The following is a 19,378-nucleotide window of genomic DNA, read 5'->3' on the forward strand; positions in this document are numbered from 1 at the left end:
ACAAAACATGTGTATATGAAAGGAAAAAAACAGACTTCTAATTAGTACCAAAAAATCAGGTTAAGAATGGGGTAATATTTCTACCTCGTTCAGTCAGCCTGAATTCAGTAGCTCTGCCTTCTTTTTTTTATTTGGTGCTCCTGTTATCAGCCTGTGACCTGCACTCCTGTTATCCTACCAGTGTCCAGCACTCCATTAACCAACCAGTATTCCTTGCACACTGCCACAATCTCCATGATGTATACTACTAATAGTACTGTTCCAGCCGGTTTTATCATCTGGACAGTTAGCACACAGATACTTGATACTTCCTGTGAGTCTTCAAGCAAGTTACTTACTTTGTCATCTTGCCTACTCATAGTGGGTCCTCACGGACTTGTTTTAATCTAACTGCTTACAAGCATCTTGCTGGTGCTTGCCCTTGCAACACCTGTGAATTCTTAGAGCTACAGCACTCACCTCTCAGCAAGTATACTCTTTACACCAGTTTCTGAGTTGGAATCTAGTAGACTGGAACATCAGTAGTAAAATCAATAGTGGTGATTCGTTCACTGTTCCATTTGATGGTAGTTTTGACTAGACCTGGGTGCTAAGGATGTGGGAGCTTGTTTTGTATGCTTTTTAATTGGGGTACAGGTCACCCTAACCTTGGCCTGAAGGTTCTCCTATTTTTGATTTCCATTTATGTTCAGGTTTCTGCATTTCCTCCTGGTAGTAGCTCCACAGATCTAGTGTTCAGGCCCAGGGATGAGTGCCTTTCCCAGCTTTTAGGGCTGGTTAGTTGATTCTAATTGCCTGGTAAATGCCTCCAGTGGTCCAGAGCCCAGACTCCTTGGACCACTCCGCTTTATAATTCATCATTTCTCTGATCACCGTCAGTCCAGCCTAGAGAGCCTGCCTCAGATCTAACCCCAAGTGTATATGTCTGAAGTTTCCAGAGCATACTGATGACGCTCCATGCAGTGCTGTGCCTACTGGTGCTGGCAGCCCCATCTTGACCTCATCCGTAAGGGGATGTGGCTGGTACAGTGTGCAGAACAGCCCTGTTATGTCACTAAACAAAGATGCATATATATATATATATATATATATATATATATATATATATATATATATATATATATATATATATATATATATATATATATATATATATATATATATATATTTATTTATTTTTTTTTTTTTTTTAAGCTTCGCCACAGTTCTTTTGTATATTTGAAAAGCTCATAACAAGTCTTCTAAGATCTATTGGTTAAAAAATTGTTCCTTATTTATATGATCTGATTTTCAAAGATTTCGAACAGGCTCTTCAATTAAATCTTCTAAGGAGTGATGGATGTGTTGGAGTCCAATGATTGGGTGGGCTATCAGTTGACGTGATCCCCAGCCAGTGCATGATGTTTTTGAATCAGGTTTTCAATTCCCAAATAGAAAGGTTCTTTTTGCCAATATATTTCAGATGTCAGTTGATTTCTAAGGTGAACAAAGCAACTTGGAGAGATGTTCTCATTTGAAACATTTTTAGTAAATAAGACTGCATTCTCTATTATTTCAGTTTAATATTCTACAAAGTTGTTCTATTCTAACAATTGACCATTGGCTCAGTTCATCAGTCTATCACCAGAGTTATAAATCTCTCAGGTGGGTGTCCATGTAAAAATACTTGAATAAGGGTAGTCCATTTTCTCATTGGGAATTGCTTGGTAATTATTACTGAACCATAGTTTTCAAGGACTTTTCTAAATGATAGGAAATTACACAATCTATATCCCAAGAATAGATAATTGGATGGTACATTTTCTGAATCGCCACTCCATTCTTCCAGTGGAAAGGTCCTTGCACCTAGATGTCTTCAAGATTTGGGGAAATAGCGGGGCCAACCAGAGAGAAACCTAATTGCTTCTCTGTTCAACAACGATAATACATGTTATCTTGCAGATCCAGGCCTCTCTGGTAGAAGCAATAGTAGTACCATTCAGGCTCCATCTAGCTTACCAGTGATCAGCATTCCAATGATCTTTAGCACTGATCTAAAAAGGTTTGGTATTCAGATCCTGATACACTTTACATGGCAGACGGTCCAAGACTCTGGCTTCCTCATCAATGCAGTGTATATATATATATATATATATATATATGTGTAACAGCAATAGAGTGGCACTCTGGATACTTTCTTGTAAATAAACGGCAGACACTGTAGTCAGTTTCAACGTTTCATTTCTTTATAGAAATTTCGTCAATGAAACGTTGAAACTGACTACAGTGTCTGCCGTTTATTTACAAGAAAGTATCCAGAGTGCCACTCTATTGCTGTTACCTACCTATCCTTGCTTGGAAGTGGGGGCACCGGATCAAGCATCCTCTACCTTACACAGTGCCGGGTCATCCATCTATTATATATATATATATATATATATATATATTTTTTTTTTTTTTTTTTTTTTTTTTATCAGACCATCCATCAGTTAGATTTTGATGGCATATATGTTTAAGCAATGATCTTAAAGGAGAAAGGCTTTTCTTTTCTTATGCAATCATTCATGCTATGATTCAAAATAGGGTGAAAACTGAATTCCTTTCCATATGACATGATCATTTAAAAGTGGGGCTTGGACAAATCCCATGTCTGGAAATTTATTTCCTATTCAATTGCTCACTAGAAAATAACCTGTTGTGATTTCTGTAGAAATCTCTGGGGGTTTTCTCTCGCAGCCCCGGATCAAGTCCAATTTATTTTTTTATGAAATCATTACAGGTTGAGTATCCCGTATCCAAAATGCTCGGGATCAGAAGAATTTTGGATAACGGATTATTCCGTATTTCGGAATATTTTAATATTTCAATTATGTATTTTAAAGTATCTTGCATGTATGCTGTATAAACACATAAAATACACACAAATATATTTTATTACCACATAAAATACACACACATATATTTTATTTGTTCAAAAAACAAGGTTTCAAAACATGAAACAAAATTTGTGTACTATCTCAGATATTGAATTTGAATGCCAAGCAATCATTTTCTTGTACATATATAGTGCCAGTTACATATCCTGTCCTCAGTAGTGCTGTTACAGATGTCCCCAGTGAGTTTTTAGCAAAAAAAAAATAATTTTTTTCACTTTCTGGAATGTATGGTTTTCGGAATAATTCGGATAACGGATACGGGATACTCAACCTGTATTTGAAGGAAAAATTGCCTGGACTTGCTTAAGAATCTACCCCTGACCCCCTTCATGTCTTATTAAGCTATTCAAATTTTCTAGATACCTTTTTAATTATGCCATAATTACTTGCCTAAATACTGTGGTTCTAACCACAGTAATTTTAAAAATTGGCTGCTGCATCTGCAAAGAATTTAGCAGACAAAATCCCATGTACAATTCAACATATCCCCATGATGTCATAAATTGAGATTTTCGTATTCATCTTTTTGTTTGCTAATTTTCTTCAAATTAGGCTTAATATTGGACTTGCATTACGTTCCCTTCAGGTATAGATATTCGCTTTATCAATTTACTTATAGAACATTGTCTTCGATACCAGAGCTAAACATTATTATTATTTTTTATCTTGTGCTGTCAGCACTTCCATTACCAACTTTTGCAGAAACCTAATAATTATTTTCTTATGGCAATTTCATCAGCTAGAATTGTTTCAGAATTACAGGTCTTTATTTTTAGCGAATTTAAAGTAGTGTTGTCTGCATGTCATCCTAAGAAATGATAAGGTACTTATGTTAGTTGGGTGGCCACTATAGTTAGTATGCTCATACCCCCACTATCCATGTCCGCGTGGAGTTGATTTTATATAGTGTGGCGAGCCACTGAGCCTGAAGCGTGGCGAGCGGACGCGTAAAACTAAGCAAATAGCTTAGTGGGTGCCCAATTAACATAAATACAAATTATAATACTGACTTTAGCTAAATCAAGTAAGATGACTGATCAGAGTTTGTTGTCAGTTAGATGTGGGGAGAGTCTTAGGAATTTATTTGAGAGCATAGCAGCATACGGAAAATTGATAAAATCAATATATAGATTAAATGTTATGGTGCTAAAAAAAAAAAAGAGATTGGTCAACTTCCAAGTAGACTATAGCCATATGAAATTAGGGTCACGATTCAGCATACAAATAAGGGGGCTGAACATCCAAGGATGCTTCTTTTGTACAGAAAGTATTTCTTTAAGCCAAGGCTGAGCATACCTTACCATTAGGCATCTTTGATTCTCGTCAATGGTCATCCAGTGTCCCAGAGGCGGAGAGAGAAATTTGAAATGGTGTGTGCTTATGAATATTTTTTTTTTTTTTTTTTTTGTAGTTCATTTGGGTGCACTGATCTCTTCCTTCTGATGTTGAGACCTACTTCCATAATTGTTATTGGGGGCGGGTGTGTTTTAAATTTTAAGGCGTTGGAGCATTAATATACTAGAAAAAGTTAACTAGTTAAGTGCTGAAAACTGACTAAATTCCATGGTCATGCAGTGTCACCCAGATGGATTCTAAGAAAGAGGTTTAACTGTAAGCACCAGAACCATTACTTTCTGTTTTACTTATGTAGTAAACTTCAAAGGATTTATTTAAGAAGCCTTTTTTTTTATTTATTTTTGAACCGACTGGTTCTGGTCATATATATATGTGCCTGATATTTGAAAAAGACCATTCTTATACTAGACACATACATACAGGAAAAAAAAAAAACCTTTTCCTTTTAATAATAAGCAATGCAACGCGTATCGGGTGGATTGCATCGAACACATGCGTTTTTTATAGTGTGGCGAGCGGATGCGGAATACATGTGAAGTTATCAGTGTCCCCTTGCGGGGCTTGCCACGCTTCGGGCTTGGTGGCTCGATGCGCTCGCCACACTTTATAAAATCAACTCCACGCCAACATGGATGGTGGGGGTATGAAAAGGTTGAGAGGACGCGTACTGCCGCCCCTCGCGGGGCTCGCTACGCTTCGGGATGGCGAGGATGGTTGGGGGTGTTTCAGGAACAACTTCAAACCTGCCATATCAATAGCAATAGCTACTCAGAGGCAGGAGGGTATCATTGCATTGCTGCTGGAGCATTTGAGGCTGCCTTGCTGCTGGAGCGTCTGAGACGCTCCTACGTATCACGAAGATGGAGCGCCTCTCCGCCGGCGCCCGCATGATCCCCTCTCCACAGGAGAGAGGATATCATGCAGGCACAAGCGCTGTGTGAGAGGCGCTCACTAGGCTTCACAGGAGCTTAGGAGTACCAGTGCTGGGCTGCCTTGGAGGAGTCAGCATAGGACGCTGATAATGTACAGGCAGTCTGGCAAGCTGCCAAGATTCCTAGATAGAGCGTCCTCGCGCTGCCGCCGTGAAACTAAATAAGTACCCCAGTTTGTTTTATCACTGTCTACAGTTGTAAAGCGCAACGGAATCTAAAAAAATAAAATTGTGCTTAAACATAATCAAAAGTGAGAGTTTTACAACACTTAAAAAAACCTCCTTGTATAGAGGATTCCAAACTCTGCCCTCAAAGGACCCTAACAGTCCATATTTTTAGTAAATCCAAGCGTGTGCACAGGATAATTAGTACCTCTATCAATGCTGTTTAACCATTTGTGTTCAGCCATAAATATCTTTACATTCTGCACTGTTTAGATGCCTTGAGATCTGAGTTTGGGAACTACTCCCATAGCATTTAAATGATTATTATGTTAATCCTCTTAATTTTCTATTCCATTTTAGGAAAGAAGTCATAAATCATATCGTCCTCTTACAGTCCTGACATTTCGCTTGAACTATATGTTCAGTGAATTAAATGCAGTATCCTATCACCTTCTGAACCTGCTCCTACATGCCGTGGTCTGCATGATTTTTCTCAAAGTCTGTAAACTGTTTCTGGACAACCAAACCAGCCTTATTGCAGCTCTGCTATTTGCTGTCCATCCAATACATACCGAAGCTGTAAGTATGTTTTGTTTTTTTGTTTTTTTTTATAAGTAAGTGTTTTGCTATGATTACTTATTGTGCTTTGTGGTATGAACATTTTAAGAATCACTGTACAATCTGAATATGTATGCACTAACATCACATCAGTAACCATCCATTATGTAACTTTTTATTGTGTGTGTGTGTGTGTGTGTGTGTGTGTGTGTGTGTGTGTGTGTGTGTGTGTGTGTGTGTGTGTGTGTGTGTGTGTGCGCGCGCGCGCGCATATATTGTGTTTAAAATAACATCCCACTAATACCGCTTTCACATAGCAATGCTGGGTCAGACCTGGGATCTTGATTTTACACTAAACCCGGGTCGTCTATTATACATAGGGTGACTCCAGTTTAACTCTTCTTATAACCGGGCTCGAATTGACGGGTTGGCCGACCCGGGTTATTCGTTTTGGTGCTTTCACACCGCACATTGACATGGGTGCAATGTGTAATGGAAATCCGTCACATGACCTATGCGATATTTTCCAATGACCACACACCTCCCAGTGAGTATCCTCTCTACTTAAAACTATTTTGTCACAACAGGAGACATTTTATAGACCTAGCATTTCTACAAAGAAAGAAAAAAATATAGTGCTGATGCATAGTCTGACTGTGATGGCTAACCTTGATACTCCAGCTGTTGTTGAACTACACATCCCATTTAATATTTGGCCATGCTAAAACTGATGCAGGGCATGCTGAAATCTGTAGTTCAGCTGGAGTGTCAAGGTTAGCCATCACTGGTCTATGAGGTTCTTGCCAAACTTTTTGGCCAAATGAATACCACCCAACCAGTATATAGGTGACCTAGTCTCTGGATCCCTAATACTAATTTGGGACGCAAAACACCACTAAGGCGGCAAAGGTCAGCCACCCCAGTGCAGAAAACTAGTGAGAGGCTAAGATGTTAGTTATGGGGTGTACACATGCTTCGATTTGCTTTAGATTTGATTTTCCATTGGATTTTCCATTCAATTTTGCATTAGATTGCATTAGAAAAAAATCGCATGCGATGCGACCGACGCGATTACCGATTTTACATAGGGAACAATGTTAAATGGCCCACAGACCCCAAATAGCCACCCTGAAGTGTGAAATGGCCCCCCAATTGTTAACGCCACCCCACGATCAACGTCAACCCGAAGCGTGGCGAGCCCGCGAGGGGCGGCGGTACGCGTCCTCCGACCTTTTCATACCCCCACTATCCACGTCGGCGTGGAGTTGAGAATAGAAAGTGTGGGGAGCGCAGCGAGCCACCGAACCCGAAGCGTGGCGAGGGGACGTGGAATATGAGCCCGAAGCGTGGCCCGAACCGTGTCCCCTCGCTGCGCTCGCCACGCTTCGGGAGCGTGTTCCGCGTCCCCTCGCGGGGCTCGCCACGCTTGTGGCTCGCTGCGCTCGCCACACTTTCTATTCTCAACTCCACGCGACGTGGATAGTGGGGGTATGAAAAGGTCGGAGTTCGCGTACCGCCGCCCCTCGCAGGCTCGCCACGCTTCGGGTTGACGTTGTTCGTGGGGTGGCGTTAACAATTGGGGGGCCATATCACACTTCAGGGTGGGTATTTGGGGTCTGTGGGCCATTTAACATTGTTCCCTATGTGAAATCAGGTCAATTGGGCCATTTAACATTGTTCCCTATGTGAAATCAGGTCAATTGGGCCATTTAACATTGTTCCCTATCTAAAATTGCGTCGGTCGCATCGCATGCGCTTTTTTTGGCCGCATGGAATGCGACCGACGCAATTTTTTTCCTTGCGATGCCTAGGATCAAAATCTTGGGCGCCCTTCTAGGAAACAAGTACCAAAAGAATTACAGAGGTGTGAAAAGACCCCCCCACCCCCACCCCCAAATCTGACCTACTGTATTGTAGGAATGTATAGGTCTTTCGCTCAGTGTGCAATTCAATATGCAGTCTTCTTAAAATACTAGTTTAATGCATTAAGGGCAGGTGCAAGGGGTGCCACTCTAAGCTGAAGTAGTCCTGGGCTGGAATGTAATAGTGTGAGAGATTGTGAGCTTTCCCATTTATTGTTTTAAGGCGGCACTCAATTGCATGGCCAAAACAACCTGGTTTCCGCTTTAAAATAAAAAGGGAAAACTCACAATCTCTTACCTTCTGATTCTCCTACCCTATTACATTTCACCCCTGTTGTGCGATGTACAAAATATAGAGTCTGGGACTGTACGGCCTAATTACACATATTGCCAGATGACTGCAGCTGGCAAGTGAGTCAGTCTGGAAGACAGCTGCATTTTGGAGAATTTTCCTTTGCATAGAGCCCAGGCAGCACTGCAGTTGGAGACCAATGTATTATTGGATGTAGGCCACCTATAGAAAACAGAATTCTAACAAACACTGACACTACATCGGTGGAACTGTGTGAGCAAGCCATGCTGCAGCCTGTGTTGCCCTACAAGAAAGCATACAAGACTGTGAGACTTTGACACTTTATTTGAGAGAGACTTTAAGCCTAGTTCACTACCATTCAGAAAGGGGACAATTCGGGCCTATTCCAATGTTGGGGGGTCTACACATGCAGACCCCGGCAACAAACCGCTTCGACGAGTTACACACTCGTCAGGCTAATCGTTGCAGGGATAGAGGGATGGGGGGCTCACCTATGGGAATGTTTTTGGGGCATTCCAGTGGGAACACAGGCGGGCTGATGCCTGCTGGGGGTGGGCAGCTGACATCACAGGACGTCAGCTGCCCGACCTGTCTTCAGCCTAGTGCTCGTAAATAAGTCAGTTAAGACTTATGTTTATTTGGGAAGGCAAGATAAATCATTCAATGGTTGGCAACCGTCTAATGATTTCTCTTGCTAGCGGGGGATGTGTTAGTTAGCCCATCCCCTTGCATGGTACCAAAGAGATTCAGCGGCAAGAAAAGGGGGGGGGGCATTCAACAGGGCAGCAATAAGCCACACGGTAGGCAGTTTTCCAGCAGATCATTGCCAAAGATTGCACTGCCTTCACTCCTTTGCCTTATTTCCATAGTGCATTCTGGTCCCATCCAGGAAAATGTGTACACGGTTGTACCTATGATGTAAAAGAAAACTTCATGCATATAACCTGGGGCCATCTTCCATTCCTCTGTAGTTCTGACACGCCTCTTTTGTAGGCACTTTTTTTGTAGACATTTGGATCGGTCTTGGCTATGCAGCCTCATATGTAGCAAGCTACGATACACTTTGTGTTCTGACACCTTTCTATAGTAGCCAGCATTACATTTTCAACAATTTGTGCTTCAGTAGCTCTTATGTGAAATAGGGTCATACTTCCATTGACCACCTTTTGTTAGGTATTACAATTGCATACCAGAATTGACACATTAAAGCTCCCACATTAGCAGTCGTCTAGCCATCACAATTTGGTCAGTGATTGCGCTGAGCGAAAATAATTATGGATGCCGGGATCCCTCTTTAAAATTGGGGTCCTACTCTACTTTTTCTTTATGGAGGACAGGCAGCAGTTGGGACAGTGCTGGTGTCAGGTAGCATTTGGGGTAGATGTGGTTAAGGCACAGAGAAGTTGGAGTAAGGGCAGGCATTGCTGGGGGTAGGAAAGAGCAGACAGCAGTTGGGACAGCTCTGGGGGGCAAGAAGGTGGTCAGTAATGGGATTAGGGGTGTGGTAAGGGTTGATGGCAGCTGGGGCAGTACTGGAGGCAGTGTTCTCCCCAGAATTGTTTTCCAGACGGGTGGTATCAAGAAGTAGCCGGATGTGGGTCTTCGCAGTAAAAAAAAAAAAAAAAAAGTGGGGCGCTGCACTGTCAGAGGGGCATGTTTAGCACCGCCTATTGGTACTCAAGGGTGACCTTTGACGTCACGATGCACACAGCCAAAGATCGAGGCAGCATCATAGCCATCTGCTACTGAGCGCTGCCTAGCATTAAAAAAAAAAAAAAAAAAAAAAAAAATGGGCATGCTCTTTCAATACCGGGATTGAAATCCCGGTGATTTTAGGCCGAAATACTGGGATCCAGCTGATCCCAGGATTGGCCATCCTAGTTGCAATCCTGCAATATGTGTTAACTTCTTTTATTGTGCCACTCTTAAAGAGGCCAGACTATTTCAAATGGTTCTCCAGGATATTCTATTAAAATAACCTTAGAAGTTACTACACCCTACAGAGAGGGACTTCACAGTGTATTCACTACCTTACAACTTATTCCTGTATAGACAAATTCTGTGTGAAACACTCCTAATTGCTGTAGGTCAGGCATGTCCAAAATCCGGCCCGGGGGCCAATTGTGGCCCGTGCTGTCATTTCAAGGAGCCCGCAGCCTCCACCCTGAAGCGGGTGGAGCATCAGATGCCAGACACACAGCACTAAAGGTGGGGACCTGGCGAGCGTGTCTTTTTACCTTGCTGTCTGCAGCAGTGAGGAGGTGCCGGCCGCCACAATGAGATGTGTTTGGTGTCATTCGGGTGAGTATGCATCCAACCCCTGCAGCTGCAATTGTATATCACCCTCCTCCGCAATCACAGTGACAGCAGTGTGTTTGTGGGGGTGGGGGGTGCAGCAAGGGGGAAGCTTGCTCCCGTAACATGCAGAGTTGGAGGAGGGCGGCAGTGGGAGCCCAAGCATCTCCTGTCCTTCTAGTTCCTGCTTTGCCTCTCTGTCCTCTGGCTCACACAAGGGGCTGAGAAACATACAGAGAAGGGAGGGGGCAGGCAGGGGGGCATACATTGAAAGAGGGTCAGGCTGGGGGACATACAGTAAATGGAGGCAGTGACGGACATTCAGAGAAGGTGGGGCAGGCTGTGGGACATAGTGAATGGGAGTCATACAGTGAATGGGAGTCATATAGTGAATGGGGGTAGATTGTGGGACATACAGTGAAGGAGGGTCAGGCTTTGGGACATACAGTGAATGGAGGCAGTGATGGACATTCAGAGAAGGGGGGACAGGCTGGGTGACAGAGTGAATGGGTGCAGAGTAGGGAACATACCTTGAATGGTGGACATAGATACAGTGAAGGAGGAGCAGGCTGGGGAACATACAGAGAAAGATTGTCAGGTAGGGGAATATACAGTGAAGGGGCAGAGTGGGGGACATACAGTGAATGGGGGCAGGCTGGAGGAAATACAGAGAAGGGGGGCAGTCTAGGGAATATACAGTGAAGGGGCAGGCTGGGGGGCATAAAGTGAATGGGGGCAGAATGGGGGACCATTCTGATGCGATGGGGGACCATTCTGATGCGATTAATGATTCAAAGCATGTCAGGCTGAATGTTCGGCCCCCCACGTTTTCACCTCACCAAAACTGGACATTGTCGCAAAAAGTTTGGACACCCCTGCTGTGGATCTTCTCCTAAATGTGATTATCAGCTAGATTGTGGGCCCCTATTACACACTCCCTACATCTTCGCCAACACCCACCTTTTCATTTGGGATTCAACAAACAATTGCTTTAAGACTCAACCTGACTAGTACTGCCTACTGAGGCTTTAGTTGACTACGGGCCTAATTCACACCTGATCGCAAGACAAATTTGATCTCAAAATGGACAAAACTATGGACACTGCAGGTGGGGAAAATGTAACACGTGGAGAGTTAGATTTGGGGTAGTTATTGTTTCTGTGCAGGCTAAATTGTGGCCTATTTTGCTTTATTTTACACTGTAATTTAGATTTCAGTTTGAACACACCCCACCCAAATCTAACTCTCTCTGTAAATGTTATATTTTGAAAACAGAATTTCCCTGCAATTCGGTCTGAATGCAAACTTTTTTTTTTCCCAGTCCCTTTTAAGGAGGCACACTGGTTGGCAGGGGAAGGTGTAAACCAGGCATGTCCAACGTTGGCCCTCCAGATGTTGTGAAGCTACACATCCCAGCATGCTTTGCCACAGTTTTGCTATTAGAGAATGCTAAAACTATTGCAAAGCATGCTGGGATGTGTAGTTTCAAAACATCTGGAGGGCCAACGTTGGACATGCCTGGTGTAAACAGATGGGCTCCTACCAAGAGGAAAAAGCTGGCTGCACAGATGCCCTGCTTTTTAATAATGACCATAATTAGGCCCATTAAAGTACCTTGGCTCCTGAAACATACATGGAGCTTCAAAATGAACACATTCCCTGAATAGCCTGCTTAGCGTGACTGCGTCTATTGAGTGCACTGTTGTTCTCGCCACAAGATGTTGAGCCCAATGGCTCAAAAATACATATTTTTATCTTTTTGTTTTGTTATTTTTCTTATCTTGATAATTGTTGTTTTCCCTAATGCAGGATCTTTTTTATGCTCACCAGTTTCATCATTGTCAGTCCATCTTTTAAGTAGGCTAGTTTCCCCCAAAGCTTTGTGCAAAGTGTCAGTGAATGTATTTCCTTTAATGAACAGCATTTTGTGTAGTAGTCTCACACTTAACCACAAGAGGGCACTTAGGGACTTATTTTTCCGTGAGCTGGTAGAAATAAAAAAAAAAAAAAAGAAAATAGCTTCCATTCAATGGGTTTGACCATTTTAACAATTCATCTTCTTTTGATTAATGACAATAAAGCTTTTTGATTTGATTATTTAAAATATTTACTGAATCCTCTCCGTTCCTGATGATAACCGTAGATTTGCCCTAGAAGGAACACTTAGCTTTCGGCACCCGTCAGGATCCCCCTAAAGTTTTCTGTGCTGTCTGCCAAAATGATTGTATGGCTTGTAAATTCTTGGGATGGTTGGGACACTGCTGTCAAATACAGGGAGTAGTTCCCAAAAGTAGTGGTATTTGGAAAGTGGGGATTTTTTAGAGATATATAATCTCTTAACAAAATACCCACTTTCCAAATATATAATTATATTTTAAGTGTAAAACGTTTGCCTATGAATATGACACTTACTTGGGAAGCAAATAAATAACTAATCTTCCACCATTTAAGAGCTACTAAAATGTATCCCCTATGCAAAATTGCGAAACTGAAGTCTAAGATGTGGTAAAACGATCAGAAAATTAGGTTCTAACTGGTTATTTGGCAGGAACTTCATGAATTTGAAACAAGAGGCTTTGCTTGCTTTGAGCTCAAATACTGTTGTTTTTTTTTTTGTGTATAGATAGATAGATAGATAGATAGATAGATAGATAGATAGATAGATAGATATAGATATATCCGTATAGAGGGATCCTGGCACTCGCTTAAAATCAGCAACCCGGGTGCCTTGCAAACCCTGTGGAAGCAGGGTGATGTAGACTGGGATTGACAGCCGGCACTCCAGGGATTTAACAGCAGTATAAAACTTTTGTAAATAAAAGATACCAACACAAGGATTGTGTGCCAACGTTTCGGGCTGTGTGCCCTTTATCAAGACCTGTCAATCCCTGTATATATGTGTGTGTGTGTGTATATGTATATGTGTATGTATATATATATATATATATATATATATATATATATATATATATATATATATATATATACAGGTATATCGTGGCACTCTCGGTCTTAAGAAGAATAAAGACACTGTAACAGTGTTTCTTTTTCAACGTTTCGGTCTCTTTATTTATGAGACCTTCATCAGGAATACAGATAAGATACAAAGTCACCATATTTATACTATACCTAACTAACAAAAAAAGTGTCTATCAGGGGCGGCCGCCCACTTCCGGCTAGAGCGTGACGCATGGTTAGGGAGGTCCTCCCTGCGTTATGACGTCCATTGCCTAGGAGCCCGGCTCGCAAAAAAAAGTGTGTGTGTGCATAGTTACCATCACCAGGGCAACCATATAAACAAATGAGACAAAGTCCTGCAACAACAATATAGAAATCATCACAATTTCATCATAGTAAAATTCATGCATATACTTATAATCATATAGCATATTAAATACCCATTTAGCGGGTTCAAAAGAGCATACCATACAAAAAAAATGACAGAACCTTCATAGCAAACAACACTTTCGTTCAGAGGAAGCTGGTAAAGGATAGGTACTCATTCAGCCCATACGGCTGAACCGTATTGAGCTGCGCTATCCACTTAGCCTCAATCCTTAAAAGCTGTAGATCCCTGTCACCCCCTCTTGTGTTGGGGGGAACATGATCTATCATCTTATATTTAAGCTGGGCCAAACTGTGACCCATTTGCTTAAAATGTTTAGCCACCGGCTGATCTATTTGTTTCCCAGCTAAAATTTGCCTGATTGCACTTCTATGTTGCCCCATTCTTTCCTTAAAGAGGCGGCTCGTTTTGCCGACATAGAATTTAGAGCAAGGGCATCTGATAAAATAGATCACGTATTGGCTATTACATGTAAGTACATGTTTAATGTTAATTTTTTTGCCGCTATGTGGGTGAAAAAAATGGTCCCCCGATTCCATATGAGCACAAGTTGCACAGCCCGGACATTTATAGACTCCTGGTTTGCGACTTAAAAAGCCGGCTTCTGTACCCTTTTTGAAGTTTGAAATATTAGTATGCACAATCTGGTCCTTAATATTTCTACCTCTGCGGTAACATGGCATGAGGGTTTTATTTTTAAGTGAAGTGAGGTGTTGGTCTTGTTGGATTATTGGCCAAAAATGCTTAGCTGTCCCCACTAGAGTGTCACTGGCGGTATTATATGTACTCACAAAGATAATTGAATTATCAATCTTAGTGTCTCCAACCATTTCCGTTGGGGGCTGGGGTCGTTTGGGTTGTTCAAGGGCTTTGTTCATAGCTAACATCAGAGTTTTATTAGCGTAACCTTTGCTGAGAAATTTTTTCCTCATCTTATCCATTTGAATTTTCTCATCAACTACATCACTACATATCCTATGAACCCGCAAAAATTGGGAGTATGGCAACCCCTTTTTTTGGGCTGGGGGATGAAAGCTTTATGAGTTTAAAAGTATATTCCATTGACAAAAAACCTTACGGTTTCACATGTCCCATTAAGGCTTCTTACACATGATCTGGCATTTCTGAAACCTGTTGTAACTCTTCCACTCAAACGCCAAAAAGCAATGAAATTCCGATCATTAAGGCTGACGCCTTAATGGACGTGTTCCTTGCACAATAAAGATATGGTACGCCATCACAGCCTGTGGGTAAGTGCAGATTCAGCACTCTCACAGAGTGAGATTGCTGTCACTCACACAATGGTGGAGCTGCTAATTCACAGATTTGTGTGCTCATTGGAATACACACATGCAGTCTATGCAACTGAAGGTCTGAGCAGTTATGTGGCGCACTCATCCTAATAAGTACCCACAATCATCTAAAACTGTCTATACCTCTGAGTTACTATAGTGTTCATTCTACCACCCGCCATCTTTGAAAACCCATGCAGTTCCTCTTCCCTGCCTAGGGTGTAGCTGTCTGCTGTAGTAATTCTAGCACAGTGTGGTCTGTATATCAGAACTGCAAACCAGACCTGTGCTAGAAACACTACAGCAGACAGCAACACCCCTGACAGGGTAGAGGAACTGCATGGGTTTTCAAAGATGGCGGGTGCTAGAATAAACACTATTACTAGAACTATCCCACTGAGGGTCCAACATCTTTCACACACACTACATATATCCATTTCATTTAGTATTCACATGCAGTTACCAGAAACATCTTTTATAATTGCAAAAACTATAATACTCCCAACTACTATGCATCTACACTTTCTTCTCCTATACGCCTTCATGCTGCTCTGTCTTCCCTGATACCTACTGCTGTGTGTATTCCCTCATCTGCATCAATGTGTCTTTCCCCATCTGCGCTGCCCTGTTTTTCCACACAGATGCCACCATTTCCTTCTACCTGTGCCACTGGTTTCCCCTCTATTAGTGATACTCTGTCTCCCCCTCCATCCATGCTGCCCTGCCCGCCTCATCCATGACAGTTTCCTTCCATCTGTACTGCTGTCTCCCCTCTCCATCTGTGCTGCTCTGTTTTCCCTTTATCCCCTTTGATCTGAACCCCCTCCTCCTTCAGTGCTGTCTTTCCTCCAACTGCTCCTCTGTTTCCCACCCAATCTCATCACTCTGTCTTACCTTCCACAATCTGTGCCACTGTTTTCCACCCATCTGCTTCGTTAGTCCCCCATCAGTGCTGCTTAGCCTTCCCACTATCTATGCATTTCTATTCCTCCCCATGCGCACCACACTGCCTCCTCCCCCAATCAACACCACTTTTACCCCATCCTCTCAGCTCTGTTTACTGCTCAGACCTTCAGTTGCATAGACTGCATGTGTGTATTCCAATGAGCACACAAATCTGTGAATTAGCAGTTCCACCATTGTGTGAGTGACAGCAATCTCACTCTGTGAGAGTGCTGAATCTGCACTTACCCACAGGCTGTGATGGCGTACCATATCTGTATTGCGCAAGGAACACGTCCATTAAGGCGTCAGCCTTAATGATCGGAATTTCATTGCTTTTTGGCGTTTGAGTGGAAGAGTTACAACAGGTTTCAGAAATGCCAGATCATGTGTAAGAAGCCTTAATGGGACATGTGAAACCGTAAGGTTTTTTGTCAATGGAATTTCATAGCTTTTTTCAATTGATTTTTATTTATTTTAAATTTCAGTGTAAGAATAAAATTAGATTTTTTAAATGTTTAATGATAACACATCCCTGGCAATGAGCATTACCCGTGGCCTCAAGCATTACCAACCCCTGGTATTGAGTATGACACCCATCCCAGTGCATGAAACCTCTGTAAACAGGCAAGACATCCATCCCATAAAACCCCTGGCAATGAGCATGACATCCAGCGTGTAGAAGCTTTACTGTAGGGCAGGGGTGTCAAACTCAAATTCATCGGGGGCCGCATCAGCAGTTTGGTCACCCTCAAAGGGCCGGTTGTATCTGTAGGACTATGTGTCCACTCTTTATTATCATAAATTATTGTCCCTGCATTCAATTATTGTATACTCAGCAGTAGCATTTCCCTCCTGCTATTGCTGTGAACTGCAGTGCATTAGGGCACACGCTGCCTGCACAGGGGGGCAGCACTCAGTCTTAGGGCATATGTCCTACTTATTATCATGGGACACAGCAATTAATGATGGGCTGCAATGTGCCAGTGCACACACACACACACACAAACACACACACACACATAGGCAGAGAGTTTGACACTTACCCGCTCTAATGCGTCCACTCCAGTCTGAGCTGCTCCACCACCAAGGACACAGCTGCGCTCTCACACAGGCGCATTTCCCCCTCCTTCCTGTGAGTAGCGCTCCTCGCACTATCTATCCAGGAGTGGGGGGCAGCGTGCTCCCGGTCACTGTGCAGTGCACACTCAGCAGTAAGTGACCTGGAGCGCACAGCAGCAGCAGCACCATTCACCACGACGGACCTGCTCTTTCCTCTCTCTGGCTCCTATACAGCAGGTGGGAGCGGAGGAGGGGTTGACAACCGGCGGCACTGCGCTAGAGGGCAGACGTTCTCTGGCTTGTAGGCTGCCGCGCATGCGCTGAAGAGGCGGCTTTCTTGTTTAAAAAAAAAAGAGAAAAAAAGGTGAAGGCTGGCGGCTGCGCGGGCCACATGAAGAGGTTTGGCGGGCCGGATTTGGCCCGCGGGCCTTGTGTTTGACACCCCTGCTGTAGGGCATTGAAGGAGGACCATGTACACGCGGGGTACACATAGGGGGAACACAGCTTACACACGAGGGGCACTGGGGGGCACAACGTACACACGGGGGGCACTGGGGGGACAGCGTACACATGGAGGGCACTGGGGGGGCAGCGTACTCACGGGGGCACGGAGGGGGACAGCGTACTCACGAGGGGCACTGGGGGGGTGGGGACAGCATACACAAATGGGGGTGCACAGCGTACACATGGGGGGGCACAGCGTACACACTGGCGCACAGCAGCATACTCACGGGGGCACTGTGGGGGGACAGCAGCGTACACACGGGGACACTGTGGGGGGGGGGACAGCAGCAAACCGCACGGGGGCACTGTGGGGGGGACAGCAGCGTACACACGTAGTTCCCGCTAGGCTTATTTCACGGGGCGCTGCGCCCTGCCCCTTTAATAGCTGCCGATTTCCGCCCTGCATAGTTAATAGCCGCTGCCGCGCTAGAAGTCTCTTCCCGCTGACAGTGTAAGCTGGTAGCGCGGCAGCGTGTGGACTAGCCTATTGGAATGTCTAGGGCGTACATTCAATGATTAGGGCCGGGCCAGCTCAGCTCAAGGGTGCACTCCCTCAGGGCACGGGAGTGCTCACTGCACAGTGCCGCGGTCGCCGCTATTACTAGACTCCTGGCTGCTGCGCGCACACTGCACTCAAGTCAGTGTTAGTGAAAGCTCAGTGTAGTGGGAATGGGCAGAAGACCGCAGGCATTGCAGGGATTGCTGTGCGCCCGGAGCCTCCGCCCACCCACCACTCTCAAAGAAAGTTTTTATCTTAAAAAGTGCGCTCAGCGCACAAAAGCGTCGATCCCCTGGAGCCTGGAGTCCCACAGAAGCCAACCACTTGCTGAACCACCAACAGAGGCCCCTAGTCACTCTGCAACTCAGCATCACATCCCCGGGCACCACGTGCAGAAGACCCGCGAGTATGATTCTTTATGAAGCTGCCCCAATGCCAGCACTACACCGCGCAGAGCAGTGTCTAGCAACCTTGAGGTAGGAACAGTGCAGCTTTGCTCCATATCCTTTCACAAGAGAGCTTTGTGGGGGCACTGTGGGGGCATTGCGGTCACTGTGGGGGCATTGCGGTCACTGTGGGGGCATTGCGGTCACTGTGGGGGCATTTTGGGCACTGTGGGGGCATTTTGGGCACTGTGGGGGCATTGCGGTCACTGTGGGGATATTGCAGTCACTGTGAGGGCACTGTGGGGGCATTGCGGTCAAGACAGCAGAGAGAGATAAGGACAGCAGAGAGAGATAAAGACAGCAGAGAGAGATAAGGACAGCAGAGAGAGATAAGGACAGCAGAGAGAGATAAGGACAGCAGAGAGAGAGAGATAAGGACAGCAGAGAGAGAGATAAGGACAGCAGAGAGAGATAAGGACAGCAGAGAGAGATAAGGACAGCAGAGAGAGAGAGATAAGGACAGCAGAGAGAGAGATAAGGACAGCAGAGAGAGAGATAAGGACAGCAGAGAGAGAGATAAGGACAGCAGAGAGAGATAAGGACAGCAGAGAGAGAGATAAGGACAGCAGAGAGAGATAAGGACAGCAGAGAGAGAGATAGACAGCAGAGAGAGAGATAGACAGCAGAGAGAGAGATAGACAGCAGAGATAAAGACAGCAGAGAGAGAGATAAAGACAGCAGAGAGAGAGATAAAGACAGCAGAGAGAGAGAGATAAGGACAGCAGAGAGAGATAAGGACAGCAGAGAGAGATAAGGACAGCAGAGAGAGATAAGGACAGCAGAGAGAGAGAGAGAGATAAGGACAGCAGAGAGAGAGAGAGATAAGGACAGCAGAGAGAGAGATAAAGACAGCAGAGAATGAGTAACAATCACTTTCATTATTCAAGATAAG

General features: G+C 44.0%; 1 protein-coding gene across 3 annotated transcripts in view; it reads left to right on the forward strand.

Annotated features, from left to right (window-relative positions):
* The window catches only part of TMTC3 (transmembrane O-mannosyltransferase targeting cadherins 3), a 94,568-nt gene that overhangs the window by 28,687 nt on the left and 46,503 nt on the right, over nucleotides 1–19,378 (forward strand). For all 3 annotated transcript variants that reach the window (XM_083182359.1, XM_083182360.1, XM_083182361.1), the window contains exon 4: nucleotides 5,728–5,946. In XM_083182359.1, coding sequence (XP_083038485.1) covers nucleotides 5,728–5,946 — 219 coding nt within the window. The remainder of the gene's footprint in view (nucleotides 1–5,727; nucleotides 5,947–19,378) is intronic.

Source organism: Crinia signifera, chromosome 4, assembly GCF_055691185.1.
Source record: "Crinia signifera chromosome 4, ASM5569118v1, whole genome shotgun sequence".
NCBI classification, from domain to species: Eukaryota; Metazoa; Chordata; class Amphibia; order Anura; family Myobatrachidae; genus Crinia; species Crinia signifera.